Raw genomic sequence first — 23,582 nt, 5'->3', positions numbered from 1 at the left:
AAAAAAGTATTATTTAAAAATAAAATGAATGCATATTTTGTGGTGGATTGGAGGTGGTGGCGACCAATCACAGACAGCACGTTCACCTTAACACGAGACCCTATAGCAGACACAGGTACGGCAGACAACACGAGTTTGGGGTTATAGGTTTCTCAAAATGGTTAAAAACGACCCATATTGATTCGGCCGAGTACGAGGAGTGCGGGTCTCGTGTTTTGGTGCAAAGGTCGTAGGTTTACCTAAGTAACGGTCCTGCGATCTCATGACCAGCAATTGACCACAGCCCGGTGAATTATGAGGGCAACAACCACCTCGGTGGAGCGGAGCCCACTGCCCACGTCGCCTGGGGAGGAGGAAAACAATAGGTCACGTCGAGCCAACGTTCAAAACCCCGTTTAACCCACGCAGGGAAGACCTTTACGTAGCACGTGACCAGCGACGTAGCACGTGAGATAATGCAAATGTTACGGTGCATCACGTCAGGTGAGTACGGAGGAGATGATAAACCTATTCGCTTGACTTGTTGTCCCGTGATTGGCCAGCTTGGCAGCCAATGGCCGGGGGGAGGGGGAGATGGGAGGGGGGTGGAAACACGTTAGGTCGGGCCGGTGCACCCGCTAAGCAAGGATCATGAGCGGGCGCTTTAAAGCGGACACGGAGGGACTTCAATGCACTGGAACAGGTTAGGCGAGGAAAGACTACCTGGAGTGAGAGAAGACTCGCAGATCTTCATTTGCAAGCCAATTCATCAGTTGCAAGCACGTTCGTGCTCTTACGGTGGGAGACCGTCCGGTCATGGGTTTTGGGTTCGTTTTCTTTGGAGACAATTTGCCCTATTTTATTTGTAGAATCGTAATTCAAGATGGCTATGTTTATCCGATACCTTTGCTGTTTATCTCTTGTTTGTTCAGCAGTGACCCTCAGTTTGAGCGCCTCTCCAACCCTTGTGTCCCGAATGGACCTGGGTGCCACCTCAAGCCTCTGGCCGGTCCAGGCGGGGGCTCCGTTAACGCACGGAGTCTCATTGGGGTCCGGGGAGACACCATGGTTGGAGGACTGGGACAGCCTTATGTCTTACGCAATGGAAACGCGACCTGACCCCATGCACTTTCCGACTGGTCCCATGCACTTCGACTACCGGGACAGTAAGAATCATCCAATATCATATACAAGTGTTGCAAACTGTGTGTGTGTGTGTGTGTGTGTGTGTGTGTGTGTGTGTGTGTGTGTGTATATATACATATACAAATATATATATATATATATATGTATATATATATATATATATTATGCATACATACACACACACACACAAGCTGGTTATGTGGGACAGATTGTCTCCTCGGACAGAACACACATTGGTTGCATCAGCGTGGTCCGTTATCACGATGCGCGCAATATAGGAAGTGCAGGGGCTGCGATAGGCCCTGCCTGGAGATGCGTAACGGGATCACTTCCCGGATGCGCCTTTAAATAAGGCTCTACGTGCGCACGGCAAGCGCTCATTCTGCTCAGTGCACTCTCCATGGGAGCATTGAGCCTGAAACATATGGGACTTGCCAATATATATATTCTTTGTCTTATACATGTAGATTGGGAGATATCTATATTGACCGCATGTACTAAAATCCAAATCGCTGCAGATTAACACATAGACAGATCTAGTTATACGTCTGTCCAATATTGATCGATCTCTTTAGTTTTCACCATGTCCTATCACCTCCTCGCAGCTCGGCTCTCCGGACCTCCAGCTACACGCGCGCAGCTCCTAGGACTCGGCTGGTTTGAAGGTGGACGACCCGTTGTACCACCACATTCCACAGCACCCGGAGCCTCACCTTGGTCCGGAGCTCCACACCTCCTTCCTGTATACCCGACTGGAGGACACCTGCCGCCGCCACAATCGGGCGGATCTCCACGCAGCTCGCCTTCGGGGCATGAAGACCCTGGCTCGCCGAGCAGCCCCGTGCGTTCCTGTAGCGATGGTGCCGCATCCTCCGAGCCGTCGCCGTCGCCCCCCAGCATGCTGCAGCAGCAACAACTCCAGGCACTGTCCCCTGGGTACGCGATTGCCAGCCCCGAATTTCAGGGAATGTTCATGTTTGGCGGACCCCATGAGAACAAGGGACAACCACTGAGTGGCATAGGTAAGCCAGAAATGTGCGCATGGTCACCTGAAACTCGCTGCTCCTCCTGCATGAATGTGCGTGTTCTTACCCATTTTCTAAAAGTCGTACCTCGAGATTATGGATTGGTTCGGGATGTGAACTTACCAAGCTTTGCTTGCTGAATTGCACAGTTCGAGCACATTATTCCACTGTGCTAACCACCCCCATTAGGATAAGGTTAGCACGTCTAAACGTAGCGTAACATTCAACTACGATCAGTTCATTTCTGCCTTGGGCTGCCCCGTCTTGCGTGCGAAGAAAGCCGCGAAAGGAAAGTAGTTGATCAAAGCAGATTCCACAGCAATTTTGGTCTATTCTCTTTTACAGGAAACCCACTTGCATTATTGTACCTTAAACGTTGTAATTTTGAGCATTCAACAAGACATATCTCATGAATCCGTTTGATGAAACACTTTTTAATTTAAATTAAGTAGTAGTAGTAGTAGTACCAAAGCACAGTACAATAAAAATTAATTAATTGTGCAATATATATTACACAAATGTAAACGTCCTCTTGAACGTGCCATATGATCCCTCACAAAAATCCACTCATTTCTCTTGAGATTTCAGGGGCACTTCATCTGATCCTATAAAGAAAACTGTAGGAGGTTTTGTTATAAGGAATACCTGGCACAGTGGTGACCTGTTGCTGAGGACGATGGACTGGGATCCTAGAAGTTGTGGGTTTAAATCCAGCGGAAGGCAATGTTAAGGATTTGGATTCTTAGCGATTGTAATTCAAGCTTCGTCTCGGGAAAATAATTGCCATGTCGTTATCGGAATGCCGATGAAAACCCATCTGGCTCATTAACGACCTTCAGGGTGAGATAATCTGCCTGCCCCCCCCCTGGAATGCTCTACATGTGATGCTTCTTCGCTCATTGTGTTGTTGACTCTTATTCCCATCACTTGTTACGGGAGGGAGGTCATTTAGAATTATTTTTGGCGACTGCGTGTCCTACCCGTCTCCTGTACTTTTCACTTCAAAATAAAAGGGAATACAATGATGATGTTTGGCATTTTGCGTCCACAGCAAGAGCTATGTGTGTCTTACATACCACTCTTACTCTCCTCCTCCCTGCAGAGACACGCGAGTGTGTGAACTGTGGGGCCACAGCGACCCCTCTATGGCGGAGAGATGAAGGGGGCCATTACCTATGCAATGCATGCGGCCTGTACCACCGCGCCAATGGCCAGAATCGGCCACTCATCAAACCCAAGCGTAGACTGGTGAGCAGCCACTTAGTCCTTCTCTGAATGAATGAATGAATGAATGAATGATCGTTTTAAGGCCATTTTCCCCACTAGAGCAGGGGTTAGCCTTGCGGGCCCCATGACAATCATGGTTCCCTGTTTGAGGCAATGTTTTTATGGCCGGATGCCCTTCCTGGCGCCAACCCTTAGTCGCCTCTTACGATGTGCAGGGATACGGTGTACCTATTCTAAGCCAGGGTACACACCGTGATCATTCATCCCAGCAAGCTGGTACTCAATTTGCCGACCTCGGAAGGATGACAGGCTGAGTCAACCCCCCTGGTGTTAATTTAGCGATCGACCGGGATTCGAACCCAGGATCCTAGGATCCCAAGCCGGCACCCTAACCACTAAGCCAACACCAGGCTTCTCTCACCAAGCATAATTTCAAGGCACACACTGTTGTGGAATCGCTCGCGATTGGGACTTTTTTCTTTTGGATGCTCCACCATTGCACAAGAATGTCGACAAAAGTGACATCTTTCTTTTAACCATTTTCATAACATCATTATACAATTCTGAGGTTTGACATTCGGACTGTGATATGATGCCACATCTGATTGGGTGTAAGGAGTCCCCTGCGAGCATTTTATTTAAGGTGGGGAGGGAGTCATTATTGAGTGATCTATGCTTCATTGCCAAAAGAGTGAAAAGGCCAAATAAATGAGAAAGGAGTGGGGTGAGGATGTGTAAGTTAGAGGGAGGTGGAAGGAGGAGTTTGAACCGAATGCAATGAAAAAACACATGGTTTGGAGGAAAAAAAATAACAAACTGTGCGCCTGCGTGGATTCAACAAACAAAAACGGGGCAGATTTGGGAAAAGAAACACAATCAGTGCAAAACTCGCAATGCAAACAGGCGTTGTCCCCAAGTGGGCCCGAACCTAGTAAAACAAATAAATAAATAAATAATCTGGGAGTGAGTCCACATCAGAGCTTGAGTTGCACCAGTGTGCACTCATTTCCCCCTTGTCAAGCAATGACCACTGCTGCCCCCTCAATGCTCTCACGTCCCGAGTGAGCTCAAATGTTTGACCACCCCTCCACCAACACCTCAAACACATCCCTTGCTCTCTGTCCCTCCCTCCCTCTTCAACTCCTACCTCACTCTTCCTCCGGATGCCTGCGCCTTGTGGTCGCTCGCGATAAGCCAAAGCCACAGCCGCCTGCTTCCTGTGCTAGAACGCCTGTTTCCTGACCCTGCCACAGTCACTGCTCCCCCCTCAAATCCCCACACTCCCACCCACTGCCTCCATGGTACAAAGCTCATCGATTGCAATGCTCTTCGGTCATCACTTGTTCACATGAATCATATATATGCATACACATATATTCATGTACTACCTTTAACATCTTTCAGCTTAGAAGGTTTTTTTGGTGGGAGTGGAATGGAGGTTGGGAGGCAGCGGGGGAGGGTGAGGGGTTGAAAAAGTGCATGAGGTGTGCATTCATGTTCCTAGCTGGTTCCGTGCATACTTTCATGCCTTTTTCACTTTCAGTTGCACGCACCAGCCACTCCATTCCCCTTTTCACTCATAGTTCCACACCGCATGGCTACAAAGTCGTCTTGCACCGTTAGCGCATCAAAAAAACAACAAAAAATAATAATGTTCTGCTACAAACAGTCATAGTGGGTGTATTTGCTGCCCGACCGTTCGGTCACTTTGAATTTCTCAACTGTTGCGACAGGCGGAAGCAACTTCTCTCTGCCACAAATTGCAATACCATTTGAAATAGCTGCATCCTCTAAAAAACAAACACAAAAAATGGGTACATACTGAGTTCAAGAGGAGGTTGCAGATTGATTTGAACCCAACACAGGTTAAGTCATGCCCAAGTTAGTATGTACTCCGTGTTTTAAAAATCACTTAAACCAAGTACAAGGTTCTGGTTAGGGTTACTGGGTACTTAGGTGTGAGTCGACATGGGTATGATTTGACCTGTAGCTGTTCAGGGTCTCTTGTTTTCATGCACATCACACATTGGTAAGGTGAACCCTGCACTAGACTGTTTCTACCCAGATCATTAACCATAAGGTGTGTATGCCATAAGCAACCTGGTTTGTTCTATGATCTCCGATTTCTGCATAATCTCATGTATGAGGGGAGTCAAAATATTTTCTCCCCTGTAAACAAAGTGGAAACATTAGGACAATTCTTAGTCCATTTCTACATAGATTCTAGACATTGTCACACATTATTTTCAGCAATGAGTGGGTGGGTTCCATGCTGCCATTAGAATGTCATATTTTTGGCTCTGAATCCTTCTTTTCTTTTTTTTCAGTGGAAAAACTTTTTGGTTCCATGTCGTACGTTCATTTTATGTGTCCTGAGATCCTTGTCCTTCGTGAAATAAATGGTTCATTGTACCCTGGTGTGATATGTTAAAACAAACCTTTTGTCATGTATCTACAAATTGTATAAAACCACAATAACAGAAGAACAGTAACTGTTGGAACTGGTATTGTCCTGTTTTTACTATAATTATATATATATATATCATACTGTAATTCAAGAAGTGTTTTTTGTTTGTTTGACTTCTAAGCACTTCTTAACTCCGATGTCGAATGAGTTGAAAACTGCTGGTTGCACTTGGGATGTGCATGGGAAGGTTTTGGGTGGTAAATAAAAATTAATAGTCACGGGGGTTCAGGGTGGGGGGCGGACCCCAGTTGTGCCGCTATATAAATATGTATGGCATAGCACCACTCTGTGGGAGTGGGTATTACAAGTCGTACTAAAATATGGCAATTCTGGAGGGATTACCTCGTCTGTAAGGAGGGGTTCTTCACTGGTCATCATAATTCAAGTGATGTAGAACCAGTTTGTAGACTCAAAGTTCCCCCATTTTAAAATCGAATGTTTCAACAAAACGGCAAACAATTTTCTGGTACCTTCTGTTACGAGGCCACGTGTTGTACGTACAACATGGGCAATGTGCAAGGACTCTTCGATTTCTGCAATAGAGCTGTCTTCATCAGCATGTAGTTGATAACGATAGAGATAGTGGGTCTCACCACAAGTGTAGAACCGCAGGGAGGTATTGTAGTATACAATAGTATGCTGAAACCCGAGCATTTATTTCTGTGATAGTTATCCTCTTTACGCAATGGCCAATTCAGGCTGCAACATTTTCACCTTTCATCCATGAGCCCTAGACACTTTATAAAAGAACGTTTATTGAAAAATAAAAAGGAATGGGCTATATCTAGAACTTTTACAAGAAATATTGTTTTGATAATGCCAACTTTGTGTGTTCAAATGTAATTTCTGGCCTTAACTAGATGTTTGTCTTATTCCCATCCTTCAAGTGACTTTGAAACCACTTCTATAGATGTAGCTATGTTTCTGTTGAATTGCCAACATAAGATACCAAGTGCACCCAATTAAATTGGTACATAGTGAATACATTTATTGATTCACCTTTGTACGGCTGAACTTTGTTTATTAAGGATGTGTTGTTGCTATAGAAACAAAAAAACAATTTAGTGATGTAACATATGCCCAATTTGATATAACTGTGTAGGGTGGTGGTTGAGCCACCACTACCCTATTATCTGTGCGGGGCAATCGTGCTAACTCATAAAAGTTTCCATGGATAAGAACCAATCTCAGACAGATAATTACCATTCCGTTTTAGGGTATAACCCCCCTCTCTGCCCTCATAAGCATCCATGGGAATCGAACACACCAGAGGGAATTGCAACGACGTTTTTACTGACTCGACCAACCGAGCCGCTCTACAGTTACTTTAGGCTATGAAATGAGACTTCACCTTTCTTCGGGGCAAATGGAAAACCAAACATATGGAAAATATGCAACCACAAAATGTTCCACTTTAACCCTCTATCTGCAGCAGGTGCACTACAAATATAGAGCAAGTCCTGCGATTTATTTATTTTTCCAGGAAAATGTGCCAAACAAAATTTAACCACTGAGCTGATCTATTACTCTCCCTCAACCCCTTATTTTCTTCCCCACCTTTCCCCACCACCATTTTCTTTTCTCCAGGCATCATCAAGCCGCACAGCTACGGTCTGTGCCAACTGTCAAACAAGCACAACAACATTGTGGCGTAGAAATGGTAATGGAGAGGTAGTGTGTAATGCCTGTGGCCTTTTTTCTTTTCTCCAGGCATCATCAAGCCGCACAGCTACGGTCTGTGCCAATTGTCAAACAAGCACAACAACATTGTGGCGAAGAAATGGCAATGGAGAGCCAGTGTGTAATGCCTGTGGCCTGTACTTCAAACTGCACAACGTATGTATGCGTCAGCACCTGCGTGGTGTTGTCCACATCAACACTTTCCCCGATGTTTAATTTTTCCATAAGCTTACCGCATGCATGGCTTAGAACAGTTATTTGTAGCAGTGGAGTCAAGAAGAAGCCACAGCTCTTGCTGAAAAAATCTCTAAGATGTAGTTTTGGTACAAATCTTTCAGATAATTCTTTATGAAGATTTAATATGAATGTCACTGACTATAAATTCTTACTTACTCTTGGGAATTTTGAGATATTTTGGAATCCTTAAACATATTCTTTATCGGTTCTTCACAAAAAAACAATGCATTTGAAAAGACATATGTTATACATTTTATTTGTTTTAAAAACAAACTTTAAATTGCTGGTACTCCAAAAACCGATTATTAACATAAAAATGACACCTGGAGTTGTCACTGACCATGGACTGTTTCACTCAAAATGTTCTCGCCCACTCGGATCTTAACTTTTGCAACTGGCTATATAATGGATACCTCTCACCACCTCATTTAATTCTGTAGAGATAAGGAAAGAAAGAGAGAACATTATGATGAAGTTAAAGTAAATCAATGTAAAATCAAGAGGCATGCATGTTATACAAGAGATTGACACTTAATCACATAATGCAAGCGAATGGAACTGGATGTTTGGAGTGTTTTCCTCCAATCAGAAAGTGGCTATCCATAAATTCTGGCTACTGATTGGAAGAAAGCAAGCAATACATTCCGTCAGACTAATCAATGTAAATGGGGCAGATATGTGATTCCAAATCAAATGGGCATTGAGTTTTGTATAGTAAAGGGGATAAAAAGGTTAAAGGGGGTACTCATAAGTATATCATGAACAGTATAAACAATTTTTTTGTTTTGTTTTTTTTGTATACAAGATCGAGGCTCGTGAAAGAGCTAACACACAAAAAGGCAACCGACACATAAAACACAAAATAAGGGGAGCGGAACACAAGATGGGGAGAGAGGGGGAAGGACACAAACACAACATTTGAGAGCAAGGACATCGAGAGAAATGTGGGAGGGGAGGGATTGGGGGGAGGTGGGAGAGGTATAAAACACATCAACACTGCATTAACATAATATTAACATTAACATTATAATTAATTTTTGTATGTTTAAAATTGTTTATGAAAAAAAAATTGTTGGTGTCAAACCAATTTTAAAGCATTATCAAGACTATATATTTAATAAAAGCAACTTGATCCTAGAATTGATGTCATACCTTTACCCTTCATCGGCGTACAGGTGGCACGGCCCATAGCTATGAAAAAAGAAGGCATTCAAACGAGGAACCGCAAGCCGTCGTCCAAACCTCGCAGCCGGGCTAAGCGTTCGGGGCGCATCTGTTCCGACCCGGGCTCAACGATGGCCGCTCACCACCCAGCCTCTTCCTACCTCCCCTTGCCACCTCCTTATTCCTTCGGTTTTACGGGTGCAGCACCAGGCCGGTACAGCCATGGCTATAGTGCTATCACGATGCACCCATCGTCTGACATCACCTTTCCGACTTCGACGGCATCACATCTGCACCCCAGTATGCTCACCGCAATGGGATAGCATCGTTGCCTCATGAAACCTCTCAGAAAAGTCTGAAAAAGCCTCATAAGAACCAACAGGCCTGAACGGAACTTGACCACTATGCAGATCTTCCTTGTACGAATATAATCCTGTCTGCAGACAGACAGATCCAAATGTTAGGCTGAGAAATATACCACGTTTTGAGAGATACAGAGAAACACAAGTCCATGACCGAGCAGAGTACCGTCCCGTGTTTCTTTGTTGTTGTTTTTTTAAATCATTCTTCGGTTCACGGTTGAAGAAACCAAAGATATCTTATGCAATGCTTTGTGAGACATTGTAGAGTTTCCATGTGCCTTGTGGCATTAAGACAACAGTTTTTCATGCTTTGTTTTCATAGTGTATATTATCATGCTAAAAATAACTGTCAATCCTGCTTTTCAGGTAATTTTTCTTAACTCATCCTCAGGTCTGGACATTACAGCATTGGAGTTCACGTTGATGACGTCACAATCATGTTCATCAAATTGTTACGCGATGGTGCTAAGGTTTACCTGTTTAAAATACTGCCTCACGTACCTGATGCATATGCGCCTTATTTTATCCGTAAAACTGCCACGGGTCGCACTCCACATACCAAATAATAAAACAAAAACTCATCTTCACGAAAGAGCTTTACCGATGCCTTTGATGGAACACGTTGTGGGCCTCGAGAATGGCCGAACAACCCATCAGCACAACATCTTTCTATGCAGAACTTGCACAGCAAAGTCTGAGAATCTTGGACAGGATAACTTTGTTACACCAACGGAAACCGTGACACCAACCCAATTTTAATGTACATACCTGTAGATAGGAACAAATGGCCGGTTACAAAGATAGACCTTATCATTGTTTGAAATCTACACGACTAATAAAACTGTGGTTTTAAATATTGCTGCGTTCTGCCGTTTTTCATTTCCCAGACATGATATTTTTTGCCGATTTACAGTAAGTTTCTTTTTCTTCCTCTTTCCTCCTAATAGCAAACAAATAACGTTCTGCATGAGGCTGCTTTGCTCAGAACCATAACAATGGTTATTTGTCAAGGTTCATGATAGGGATCTTGCGACTTGGCTTTTATCCTGCAATGGAATTGCCGCTGTTGGATATTGAATACAAATGAAAGACAATGGCCGAAGAGTTATGAAACGTAGTGGGAAGTAGTTTCGATTCTTCTTCTTTTTTGGGGGGATTCCTCTCAAAATAAAGGCAAATCCTGCTCGTTGTAGATCACGACTGTGTGAGGGTTTCAATGTACACCAGGAGAAAGTCTTCAAAAGTTGGGATATATCAATAGCAGATGGAATATGGATAGAGGCATTAATAAACACAGGAACTTGACTATTCTGACATGGGAAACATCTTATGATGGAATGAGTGTTAACTTTAAAGAACATGTATGCAGGTTTTAATAAAGTTAGTTGTCGATCTATGAAAATCACTTTAATTTTAATTGCTCGGTATAGCTTTATGGCTGTAATATTTTGTTTTAATGTAGCTAAGTGGTCTTCGGGCTGGCTGGATGGCCTAGTGGTAGACGCTCGCCTTTGAGCTGTCTACCTGAGTTTGAATCTCGACCCGGCTATAAACTGTCACCTTGATATTTCGCATGCAGGGCGAGGCATCCATGTTGTGCTCTGTCCATCGAGAGGACGTTAAGCCGGAGGACCTGTCTCCCAGCACCAGTCGTTGGTAGAGCTCATCCCAGGGTGTCTTTCACGAAGAGGAGGCGAGTTATCACCAGTACCCTGAACAAATTATAAATTCCTGCCCTCACTAGTTGCTGGAAAGGCAACACCAAACCACCCACTTAACCTTTTGCCAAGAGACTGCTTTAAGAGCAACAGACAAGTCTGGTACAGAGTATACCCTTATGTTGTGAATTTTACTTGCATACCCATCTGCGGAGAGATTCAAAAAGATTAACATGACTTGGGAAGAAAAAAAACAGGTCTGTGGAAAGGGCAAAAATAGCAGCGCTTAATGGAAACTAATTTTATTGTGTGTTTTTTTGGCATGTTTATATTATTTTACGTTTCGACACACATTGCTGTTCCATGTAACATGAGAGGATTCCATGGTGCTGGTGCAGTGCGACACAATTAGTTCATGAAGCTGTGACCCCAGGTTCAAATCCTTATACTCTGTTGATCTGCCCATTGTCTTCTAATATCCTTGTAATCCACGCTTAAGTACACTGATGTCTCCGAACAAGTCCTCCATGTGCTTTACATACAAACTCTTATATGAGAACTTTGGAGAAATTAAAGGAGAAATTTGGAATTTCACTCCAGTACTCGCAGAAAGTTGCATCTTATTCGTGAAAGACGAATTTAATTGTAGTAAAGGCATGGATTTGAGCATTGTCAGCCAGAAGCAACAGCTTGTGGATTAAATAATGATCAAAATGAGATCGGATCAGGAAGAAAAAAGGTGGGATTAAGAGTTTGTCAAAAAACTAGAGCAATGCGACAGTGTCCCCAATAAGCCTCCACGTAGTCCCTGCCCATGACAACAGGTAGATGCCCTCGTTGACTGTCCTAAAAATAAACAAGTTTGATTTAAATCTCTCCAGCTGTTTTTAAGTATCACATTTTTGCCAGACATGACAGGTTTCACATCGATCGGTGAAGTGGTTTCGGAGAAGGGTTTTTTTTTTCTATTTCGGCACTCAAGCTAATATGGCTGCCAAACCAGGTGACATATGACATTAAAAAAAATATATTTTGTTTATAGATATATATATATATATTGTTTGTCTGTTTGATTTGTTTGTGAAATAAATGTTAGCTCTTTCACGAGCCTCGATTCTGTATACAAAAAAAAAAAAAAAAATGAAATGTACACATATGTATGCGTAAGGGATCACATTTGTGAAGTTTTGGGTTGATCGGATAAGGTTCGTTTTCCTATCCAAGATGGCTGCCAAACCATGTGACCGATGACATCACAATTATCATTAAAAAAACAAAACATTGTACATGGGTGTCGCTCCTACCCTGAAAGTGTCGTCTAAATCGGACATGTGGTTGCTAAGAAAAACGAGGTTTAACCCATACGGACAGACAGACAGACAACCCGAAAATATAATGCCCTCTGCCACCTTTGGGGGCAGAGGCATAAAAATGTTCAAATCATATTAGTTTGTCTGACGTCATAATATAACGTGTTGTATAATTTTGGCACAATCTCTTCAATGTGACTTGTGCAAAATTGCACTTTAAAGTAGCCATGAGACCATGAGAAATCAGGTCTTAATCCTGGCAATTCACAACATGACACCTTGTCGTGAAAGCAGATGTAAACATGTATGCCAATGTTCTAAACAAGGCCCAAAGTCTCGAGGCCGTCTGTGCCATTGTCACGTGGCCCCGATCACTCACAACACGCTTAGTAAATGCAAGTCTTGGACCAACCCTCGAGCTCTCGGCCCGACTTGCACAGAGGGGAATGTAACTAAAGATTGTACAGAATCTTGGGAATAAATGGCTGCATGATGATACAAAAGAAAAGTAAAGGTGCTTGGATTAAAAGAGAGAAAAATGAGCAACAACAGATGAAGACAATTGCATCAACAAGGCCAAGCAATGGCGTCAAGTCGAATGGGGGAAGGAGAAGAGTTTAGAATGAGTGGATTAGGAGGGAGAATCGAGTAAAGAGGAATGGATTTAGAAGGTGTGTTGAACTGAGGAAAGAGTGGATTAGGTATTGAGTGCAGAACAAGGATACAAGTGAGATTAAAATCAGTTTGACACACTTGAGTGAGAATGAGAGTAGGCCTGAGTGCGTCCCAGAGTAGGGTAAAAAAGATGGCAGATTGGGAACAAGGGCAAAAGGGTGAGAATGTGGCCTGTGAAGCAGCCTGTGGGTCGTGCGGTAACCAGAATGCAGAGGCAGTGCTGAAGGCAGCTGCACGGAGCAGCTGTGTGTCTCGACAGTGCGACAGGCGACAGCAAGGCTGAAAAACAGGAAGTGGGTCGGAGCAAAGGGGGCTAGATGGATGAAATAGGGAAGGGAGGAGTTGGAGAGGAACACGAAAGGAAAAACCTGAACGCTGCAGGCAGAAGAAAATGAGAGGCAAAGTGCAGGAACGAGGTAAAAAAAGGAATCTGGGTGATAATGAGTAACTAGAAAGAGCAATCAGAGATTGTAGAGTGTAGACCCTCGCAAGGACTTGTTTTGTGTGGCAAATAAATGGAAAGATGTACTAAATGAAAGGTCGTTGATTGCAAGTGAAAGGTCTAAATGGTCGAGTTGTAAATGTGTAAAGGTCAAAGGTCTGAAAAGTTGTAAAGGTCAAATGGTCTGAAGGTCAAAAGGTTGAAAGGTCTGAAAAGGTCTAAAGTGTCTAAAGGATCGAAATGCACTCAACTCTAAAGTGTCTAAAGGGTCTAAAGGGTCTTAAACAGTCGAAGGGGTCTAAAGGTCTAAGGGGTCCACAGAGTATTAAATGGTCTGAAAGGTGTGAAGGTCGAAAGGGTATAAAGAAGACTAAGGGTGTTCAGGGTTCTAAAGGGTCTAAGACGAGAGGATCTAAAGGGTCTAAGGGTTAAAGGATCTAAAGGATCTAAAGTGATGATGAAAAGGGTGCAACAGGGTTTATATTGTCTTAAGAGATTAAAGTGTATTCGGGATCTTAAGGGTTTTATGGATCTTTCGGGTCTTAGGGGTCTAGAGGGTCTTATGGTCTAAAGGGTCATAAGGGCTGTTAGTGGTCTTAATGGATCTCCGGGGTCTTAAAGGCTATTAGGGGTCAAAAAGGTCTCAGGAGTCTTTGGGTTTGAGAGGGTCATGGGGTTTGTTTTGTTGTTTTTTTATGTTGAGGCTCCAGGCACAGACTATATAGCCCTCAAAGAGGCCAGGCCTTAAATAAAAGAGGAGAAAAGTGAATGATGAAAAGTGTATGATGAAAAGTGTATAATGAAAAGTGTATAATGAAAAGTGTATGATGAAAAGTGTATAATGAAAAGTGTATGATTAAAAGTGTATGATGAAAAGTGTATGATGAAAAGTGTATAATGAAAAGTGTATAATGAAAAGTGTATGATGAAAAGTGTATGATGAAAAGTGTATAATGAAAAGTGTATAATGAAAAGTGTATGATGAAAAGTGTATGATGAAAAGTGTATAATGAAAAGTGTATAATGAAAAGTGTATGATGAAAAGTGTATGATGAAAAGTGTATAATGAAAAGTGTATAATGAAAAGTGTATAATGAAAAGTGTATGATTAAAAGTGTATGATGAAAAGTGTATAATGAAAAGTGTATAATGAAAAGTGAATGATGAAAAGTGTATAATGAAAAGTGTATGATGAAAAGTGTATAATGAAAAGTGTATAATGAAAAGTGTATGATGAAAAGTGTATGATGAAAAGTGTATAATGAAAAGTGTATAATGAAAAGTGTATGATGAAAAGTGTATGATGAAAAGTGTATGATTAAAAGTGTATAATGAAAAGTGTATAATGAAAAGTGTATGATGAAAAGTGTATGAGGAAAAGTGAATGATGAAAAGTGTATGATGAAAAGTGAATGATGAAAAGTGTATGATGAAAAGTGTATGATGAAAAGTGAATGATGAAAAGTGTATGATGAAAAGTGTATGATGAAAAGTGTATAATGAAAAGTGTATAATGAAAAGTGTATGATGAAAAGTGTATGATGAAAAGTGTATGAGGAAAAGTGAATGATGAAAAGTGTATGATGAAAAGTGAATGATGAAAAGTGTATGATGAAAAGTGTATGATGAAAAGTGAATAATGAAAAGTGAATGATGAAAAGTGTATGAGGAAAAGTGAATGATGAAAAGTGTATGATGAAAAGTGTATAATGAAAAGTGTATGATGAAAAGTGTATAATGAAAAGTGTATGATTAAAAGTGTATGATGAAAAGTGTATAATGAAAAGTGTATAATGAAAAGTGAATGATGAAAAGTGTATAATGAAAAGTGTATGATGAAAAGTGTATAATGAAAAGTGTATAATGAAAAGTGTATGATGAAAAGTGTATGATGAAAAGTGTATAATGAAAAGTGTATAATGAAAAGTGTATGATGAAAAGTGTATGATGAAAAGTGTATGATTAAAAGTGTATAATGAAAAGTGTATAATGAAAAGTGTATGATGAAAAGTGTATGAGGAAAAGTGAATGATGAAAAGTGTATGATGAAAAGTGAATGATGAAAAGTGTATGATGAAAAGTGTATGATGAAAAGTGAATGATGAAAAGTGTACAATGAAAAGTGTATGATGAAAAGTGTATGATGAAAAGTGTATGATGAAAAGTGAATGATGAAAAGTGTATGATGAAAAGTGTATAATGAAAAGTGTATGATGAAAAGTGTATGATGAAAAGTGTATGATGAAAAGTGTATGATGGAACGTGTATAATGAAACGTGTATGATGAAAAGTGTATGATGAAAAGTGAATGATGAAAAGTGTATGATGAAAAGTGTATGATGAAAAGTGTATGATGAAAAGTGTACAATGAAAAGTGTATGATGAAAAGTGTATGATGAAAAGTGTATGATGAAAAGTGTATGATGAAAAGTGAATGATGAAAAGTGTATGATGAAAAGTGTATAATGAAAAGTGTATGATGAAAAGTGTATGATGAAAAGTGTATGATGAAAAGTGTATGATGAAAAGTGTATGATGAAAAGTGTATGATGAAAAGTGTATAATGAAAAGTGTATGATGAAAAGTGTATGATGAAAAGTGTATAATGAAAAGTGTATGATGAAAAGTGTATGATGAAAAGTGTATGATGAAAAGTGAATGATGAAAAGTGAATGATGAAAAGTGTATAATGAAAAGTGAATGATGAAAAGTGTATAATGAAAAGTGTATGATGAAAAGTGTATAATGAAAAGTGTGTGATGAAAAGTGTATAATGAAAAGTGTATAATGAAAAGTGTATAATGAAAAGTGTATAATGAAAAGTGAATGATGAAAAGTGAATGATGAAAAGTGAATGATGAAAAGTGTATAATGAAAAGTGTATGATGAAAAGTGTATGATGAAAAGTGTATAATGAAAAGTGTATGATGAAAAGTGTATGATGAAAAGTGTATGATGAAAAGTGAATGATGAAAAGTGTATAATGAAAAGTGTATAATGAAAAGTGTATGATGAAAAGTGTATAATGAAAAGTGTATGATGAAAAGTGTGTGATGAAAAGTGAATGATGAAAAGTGAATGATGAAAAGTGAATGATGAAAAGTGAATGATGAAAAGTGTATAATGAAAAGTGTATGATGAAAAGTGTATAATGAAAAGTGTATGATGAAAAGTGTGTGATGAAAAGTGAATGATGAAAAGTGAATGATGAAAAGTGAATGATGAAAAGTGAATGATGAAAAGTGTATGATGAAAAGTGTATAATGAAAAGTGTATGATGAAAAGTGTATGATGAAAAGTGTATAATGAAAAGTGTATGATGAAAAGTGAATGATGAAAAGTGAATGATGAAAAGTGAATGATGAAAAGTGAATGATGAAAAGTGAATGATGAAAAGTGTATAATGAAAAGTGTATGATGAAAAGTGTATGATGAAAAGTGAATGATGAAAAGTGAATGATGAAAAGTGAATGATGAAAAGTGAATGATGAAAAGTGTATAATGAAAAGTGTATGATGAAAAGTGTATGATGAAAAGTGTATAATGAAAAGTGTATGATGAAAAGTGTATGATGAAAAGTGTATAATGAAAAGTGAATGATGAAAAGTGTATGATGAAAAGTGTATGATGAAAAGTGTATGATGAAAAGTGTATGATGAAAAGTGTATGATGAAAAGTGAATGATGAAAAGTGCATGATGAAAAGTGTATGATGAAAAGTGTATAATGAAAAGTGTATAATGAAATGTGTATGATGAAAAGTGTATGATGAAAAGTGTATGATGAAAAGTGAATGATGAAAAGTGAATGATGAAAAGTGTATGATGAAAAGTGTATGATGAAAAGTGTATGATGAAAAGTGTACAATGAAAAGTGAATGATGAAAAGTGTATGATGAAAAGTGAATGATGAAAAGTGAATGATGAAAAGTGTATAATGAAAAGTGCATGATGCAAAGTGTATAATGAAAAGTGTATAATGAAAAGTGTATGATGAAAAGTGTATGATGAAAAGTGTATGATGCAAAGTGTATAATGAAAAGTGTATAATGAAAAGTGCATGATGCAAAGTGTATAATGAAAAGTGTATGATGAAAAGTGAATGATGAAAAGTGCATGATGAAAAGTGTATGATGAAAAGTGTATGATGAAAAGTGTATGATGAAAAGTGAATGATGAAAAGTGCATGATGAAAAGTGTATGATGAAAAGTGTATAATGAAAAGTGTATAATGAAAAGTGTATGATGAAAAGTGTATGATGAAAAGTGTATGATGAAAAGTGAATGATGAAAAGTGTATGATGAAAAGTGTATGATGAAAAGTGTATGATGAAAAGTGTACAATGAAAAGTGAATGATGAAAAGTGTATGATGAAAAGTGAATGATGAAAAGTGTATCATGAAAAGTGTATAATGAAAAGTGTATGATGAAAAGTGTATGATGAAAAGTGTATGATGAAAAGTGTATGATGAAAAGTGTATGATGAAAAGTGTATGATGAAAAGTGTATGATGAAAAGTGTATGATGAAAAGTGTATGATGAAAAGTGTATGATGAAAAGTGTATGATGAAAAGTGTATGATGAAAAGTGTATGATGAAAAGTGTATGATGAAAAGTGTATGATGAAAAGTGAATGATGAAAAGTGTATGATGAAAAGTGTATGATGAAAAGTGTATGATGAAAAGTGTATGATGAAAAGTGTATGTTGAAAAGTGTATGATGAAAAGTGTATGATGAAAAGTGTATGATGAAAAGTGAATGATGAAAAGTGTATAATGAAAAGTGTATGATGAAAAGTGAATGATGAAAAGTGTATGATGAAAAGTGTATAATGAAAAGTGAATGATGAAAAGTGTATGATGAAAAGTGTATAATGAAAAGTGTATGATGAAAAGTGTATGATGAAAAGTGTATGATGAAAAGTGTATGATGAAAAGTGTATGATGAAAAGTGTATGATGAAAAGTGTATCATGAAAAGTGAATGATGAAAAGTGTATAATGAAAAGTGTATGATGAAAAGTGTATGATGAAAAGTGTATGATGAAAAGTGTACGATGAAAAGTGAATGATGAAAAGTGTACAATGAAAAGTGTATGATGAAAAGTGAATGATGAAAAGTGTATGATGAAAAGTGTATGATGAAAAGTGTATGATGAAAAGTGCATGATGAAAAGTGTATGATGAAAAGTGTACGATGAAAACTGAATGATGAAAAGTGTACGATGAAAAGTGTATGATGAAAAGTGTATGATGAAAAGTGTATGATGAAAAGTGTATGATGAAAAGTGTATGATGAAAAGTGAATGATGAAAAGTGAATGATGAAAAGTGTATCATGAAAAGTGAATGATGAAAAGTGTATGATGAAAAGTGTATGATGAAAAGTGTATGATGAAAAGTGCATGATGAAAAGTGTATGATGAAAAGTGTATGATGAAAAGTGAATGATGAAAAGTGAATGATGAAAAGTGTATAATGAAAAGTGTATGATGAAAAGTGTATAATGAAAAGTGTATGATGAAAAGTGTGTGATGAAAAGTGAATGATGAAAAGTGAATGATGAAAAGTGAATGATGAAAAGTGAATGATGAAAAGTGTATGATGAAAAGTGTATAATGAAAAGTGTATGATGAAAAGTGTATGATGAAAAGTGTATAATGAAAAGTGTATGATGAAAAGTGAATGATGAAAAGTGAATGATGAAAAGTGAATGATGAAAAGTGAATGATGAAAAGTGAATGATGAAAAGTGTATAATGAAAAGTGTATGATGAAAAGTGTATGATGAAAAGTGAATGATGAAAAGTGAATGATGAAAAGTGAATGATGAAAAGTGAATGATGAAAAGTGTATAATGAAAAGTGTATGATGAAAAGTGTATGATGAAAAGTGTATAATGAAAAGTGTATGATGAAAAGTGTATGATGAAAAGTGTATAATGAAAAGTGAATGATGAAAAGTGTATGATGAAAAGTGTATGATGAAAAGTGTATGATGAAAAGTGTATGATGAAAAGTGTATGATGAAAAGTGAATGATGAAAAGTGCATGATGAAAAGTGTATGATGAAAAGTGTATAATGAAAAGTGTATAATGAAATGTGTATGATGAAAAGTGTATGATGAAAAGTGTATGATGAAAAGTGAATGATGAAAAGTGAATGATGAAAAGTGTATGATGAAAAGTGTATGATGAAAAGTGTATGATGAAAAGTGTACAATGAAAAGTGAATGATGAAAAGTGTATGATGAAAAGTGAATGATGAAAAGTGAATGATGAAAAGTGTATAATGAAAAGTGCATGATGCAAAGTGTATAATGAAAAGTGTATAATGAAAAGTGTATGATGAAAAGTGTATGATGAAAAGTGTATGATGCAAAGTGTATAATGAAAAGTGTATAATGAAAAGTGCATGATGCAAAGTGTATAATGAAAAGTGTATGATGAAAAGTGAATGATGAAAAGTGCATGATGAAAAGTGTATGATGAAAAGTGTATGATGAAAAGTGTATGATGAAAAGTGAATGATGAAAAGTGCATGATGAAAAGTGTATGATGAAAAGTGTATAATGAAAAGTGTATAATGAAAAGTGTATGATGAAAAGTGTATGATGAAAAGTGTATGATGAAAAGTGAATGATGAAAAGTGTATGATGAAAAGTGTATGATGAAAAGTGTATGATGAAAAGTGTACAATGAAAAGTGAATGATGAAAAGTGTATGATGAAAAGTGAATGATGAAAAGTGTATCATGAAAAGTGTATAATGAAAAGTGTATGATGAAAAGTGTATGATGAAAAGTGTATGATGAAAAGTGTATGATGAAAAGTGTATGATGAAAAGTGTATGATGAAAAGTGTATGATGAAAAGTGTATGATGAAAAGTGTATGATGAAAAGTGTATGATGAAAAGTGTATGATGAAAAGTGTATGATGAAAAGTGTATGATGAAAAGTGTATGATGAAAAGTGTATGATGAAAAGTGAATGATGAAAAGTGTATGATGAAAAGTGTATGATGAAAAGTGTATGATGAAAAGTGTATGATGAAAAGTGTATGTTGAAAAGTGTATGATGAAAAGTGTATGATGAAAAGTGTATGATGAAAAGTGAATGATGAAAAGTGTATAATGAAAAGTGTATGATGAAAAGTGAATGATGAAAAGTGTATGATGAAAAGTGTATAATGAAAAGTGAATGATGAAAAGTGTATGATGAAAAGTGTATAATGAAAAGTGTATGATGAAAAGTGTATGATGAAAAGTGTATGATGAAAAGTGTATGATGAAAAGTGTATGATGAAAAGTGTATGATGAAAAGTGTATCATGAAAAGTGAATGATGAAAAGTGTATAATGAAAAGTGTATGATGAAAAGTGTATGATGAAAAGTGTATGATGAAAAGTGTACGATGAAAAGTGAATGATGAAAAGTGTACAATGAAAAGTGTATGATGAAAAGTGAATGATGAAAAGTGTATGATGAAAAGTGTATGATGAAAAGTGTATGATGAAAAGTGCATGATGAAAAGTGTATGATGAAAAGTGTACGATGAAAACTGAATGATGAAAAGTGTACGATGAAAAGTGTATGATGAAAAGTGTATGATGAAAAGTGTATGATGAAAAGTGTATGATGAAAAGTGTATGATGAAAAGTGAATGATGAAAAGTGAATGATGAAAAGTGTATCATGAAAAGTGAATGATGAAAAGTGTATGATGAAAAGTGTATGATGAAAAGTGTATGATGAAAAGTGCATGATGAAAAGTGTATGATGAAAAGTGTATGATGAAAAGTGAATGATGAAAAGTATGTGATGAAAAGTGTATGATGAAAAGTGTATGATGAAAAGTGTATGATGAAAAGTGTATGATGAAAAGTGTATGATGAAAAGTGAATGATGAAAAGTGTATGATGAGAAGTGTATGATGAAAAGTGGATGATGAAAAGTGGATGATGAAAAGTGTATGATGAAAAGTGTATGATGAAAAGTGAATGATGAAAAGTGAATGATGAAAAGTGAATGATGAAAAGTGTATAATGAAAAGTGAATGATGAAAAGTGAATGATGAAAAGTGAATGATGAAAAGTGCATGATGAAAAGTGTATGATGAAAAGTGAATGATGAAAAGTGTGTGATGAAAAGTGTATGATGAAAAGTGTATGATGAAAAGTGTATGATGAAAAGTGTACGATGAAAAGTGTATGATGAAAAGTGTATGATGAAAAGTGTATGATGAAAAGTGTATGATGAAAAGTGTATGATGAAAAGTGTATGATGAAAAGTGTATGATGAAAAGTGTACGATGAAAAGTGAATGATGAAAAGTGTACAATGAAAAGTGTATGATGAAAAGTGTACGATGAAAAGTGTATGATGAAAAGTGTATGATGAAAAGTGTATGATGAAAAGTGTATGATGAAAAGTGTATGATGAAAAGTGTATGATGAAAAGTGTATGATGAAAAGTGTACAATGAAAAGTGTATGATGAAAAGTGTACAATGAAAAGTGTGTGATGAAAAGTGTATGATGAAAAGTGTATGATGAAAAGTGTATGATGAAAAGTGTACGATGAAAAGTGTATGATGAAAAGTGTATGATGAAAAGTGTATGATGAAAAGTGTGTGATGAAAAGTGTATGATGAAAAGTGTATGATGAAAAGTGTATGATGAAAAGTGTACGATGAAAAGTGTATGATGAAAAGTGTATGATGAAAAGTGTATGATGAAAAGTGTATGATGAAAAGTGTATGATGAAAAGTGTATGATGAAAAGTGTATGATGAAAAGTGTACGATGAAAAGTGAATGATGAAAAGTGTACAATGAAAAGTGTATGATGAAAAGTGTACAATGAAAAGTGTATGATGAAAAGTGTATGATGAAAAGTGTATGATGAAAAGTGTATGATGAAAAGTGTATGATGAAAAGTGTATGATGAAAAGTGTACAATGAAAAGTGTATGATGAAAAGTGTATGATGAAAAGTGTAAGATGAAAAGTGAATGATGAAAAGTGTATGATGAAAAGTGTATGATGAAAAGTGTATGATGAAAAGTGTAAGATGAAAAGTGAATGATGAAAAGTGTATGATGAAAAGTGTATGATGAAAAGTGTATGATGAAAAGTGTAAGATGAAAAGTGAATGATGAAAAGTGTATGATGAAAAGTGTATGATGAAAAGTGTATGATGAAAAGTGTATGATGAAAAGTGTATGATGAAAAGTGTATGATGAAAAGTGAATGATGAAAAGTGTATGATGAAAAGTGTATGATGAAAAGTGTATGATGAAAAGTGAATGATGAAAAGTGTACAATGAAAAGTGTATGATGAAAAGTGTATGATGAAAAGTGTATGATGAAAAGTGTATGATGAAAAGTGTATGATGAAAAGTGTATGATGAAAAGTGTATGATGAAAAGTGTATGATGAAAAGTGTACAATGAAAAGTGTATGATGAAAAGTGTATGATGAAAAGTGTATAATGAAAAGTGTATGATGAAAAGTGTATAATGAAAAGTGCATAATGAAAAGTGTATGATGAAAAGTGTATGATGAAAAGTGTATGATGAAAAGTGTATGATGAAAAGTGTATGATGAAAAGTGTATGATGAAAAGTGTACAATGAAAAGTGTATGATGAAAAGTGTACAATGAAAAGTGTATGCTGAAAAGTGTATGATGAAAAGTGTATGATGAAAAGTGTATGATGAAAAGTGTACAATGAAAAGTGTATGATGAAAAGTGTATAATGAAAAGTGTATGATGAAAAGTGTATGATGAAAAGTGTATGATGAAAAGTGTATGATGAAAAGTGTATGATGAAAAGTGTATGATGAAAAGTGTATGATGAAAAGTGTATAATGAAAAGTGTATGATGAAAAGTGTATAATGAAAAGTGAATGATGAAAAGTGTATGATGAAAAGTGAATGATGAAAAGTGTACAATGAAAAGTGTATGATGAAAAGTGTATGATGAAAAGTGTATGATGAAAAGTGTATAATGAAAAGTGAATGATGAAAAGTGTATGATGAAAAGTGAATGATGAAAAGTGTATGATGAAAAGTGTATGATGAAAAGTGTATGATGAAAAGTGTATGATGAAAAGTGTATGATGAAAAGTGTATGATGAAAAGTGTGTGATGAAAAGTGTGTGATGTTTGTTTGCAAGAAATAGAGATTGAAGCTAGCCCGGTAGCTATAGTTTGAGTGAGA

At 37.3% G+C, this 23,582-nt stretch overlaps 1 protein-coding gene across 6 annotated transcripts; it reads left to right on the top strand.

The window, feature by feature from the left end:
- The first annotated feature begins 385 nt into the window (after window positions 1-385).
- LOC137424995 (uncharacterized) lies at window positions 386-10,143 on the top strand. Of its 6 annotated transcripts, none has more exons than XM_078776147.1 (7): window positions 570-777; window positions 915-1,145; window positions 1,731-2,147; window positions 3,253-3,398; window positions 7,432-7,455; window positions 7,555-7,680; window positions 8,937-10,143. In XM_078776147.1, the coding sequence occupies exons 1-7, from the start codon at window positions 669-671 to the stop codon at window positions 9,246-9,248; spliced, it is 1,365 nt and encodes a 454-aa protein (XP_078632273.1). In that variant the 5' UTR covers window positions 570-668; the 3' UTR covers window positions 9,249-10,143. The 6 variants fall into 6 exon arrangements, with proteins under 6 accessions (XP_078632274.1, XP_078632273.1, XP_067969073.2 ...); XM_068112973.2 differs by having other exon boundaries at window positions 613-777; window positions 912-1,145; XM_078776148.1 differs by lacking the exon at window positions 7,432-7,455 and having other exon boundaries at window positions 386-777.
- The last annotated feature ends 13,439 nt before the right edge of the window (window positions 10,144-23,582 follow it).

The sequence above is a fragment of the Myxine glutinosa genome, chromosome 4, assembly GCF_964187855.1.
Source record: "Myxine glutinosa chromosome 4, kmMyxGlut1.1, whole genome shotgun sequence".
Lineage (NCBI taxonomy): Eukaryota > Metazoa > Chordata > Myxini > Myxiniformes > Myxinidae > Myxine > Myxine glutinosa.
Note: the sequence above shows the minus strand (reverse complement) of the source record. Positions and strands in the feature narration are given on the sequence as shown.

Bases quoted from the DNA above. Each gene is read 5' to 3' on its own strand.
- LOC137424995 (XM_068112971.2), top strand. From the start codon at position 669: ATGCACTGGAACAGGTTAGGCGAGGAAAGACTACCTGGAGTGAGAGAA. The intron at 1,146-1,730 runs GTAAGAATCATC...ACCTCCTCGCAG, and splicing joins GCACTTCGACTACCGGGACA to CTCGGCTCTCCGGACCTCCA. The intron at 2,148-3,252 runs GTAAGCCAGAAA...TCCTCCCTGCAG, and splicing joins ACAACCACTGAGTGGCATAG to AGACACGCGAGTGTGTGAAC.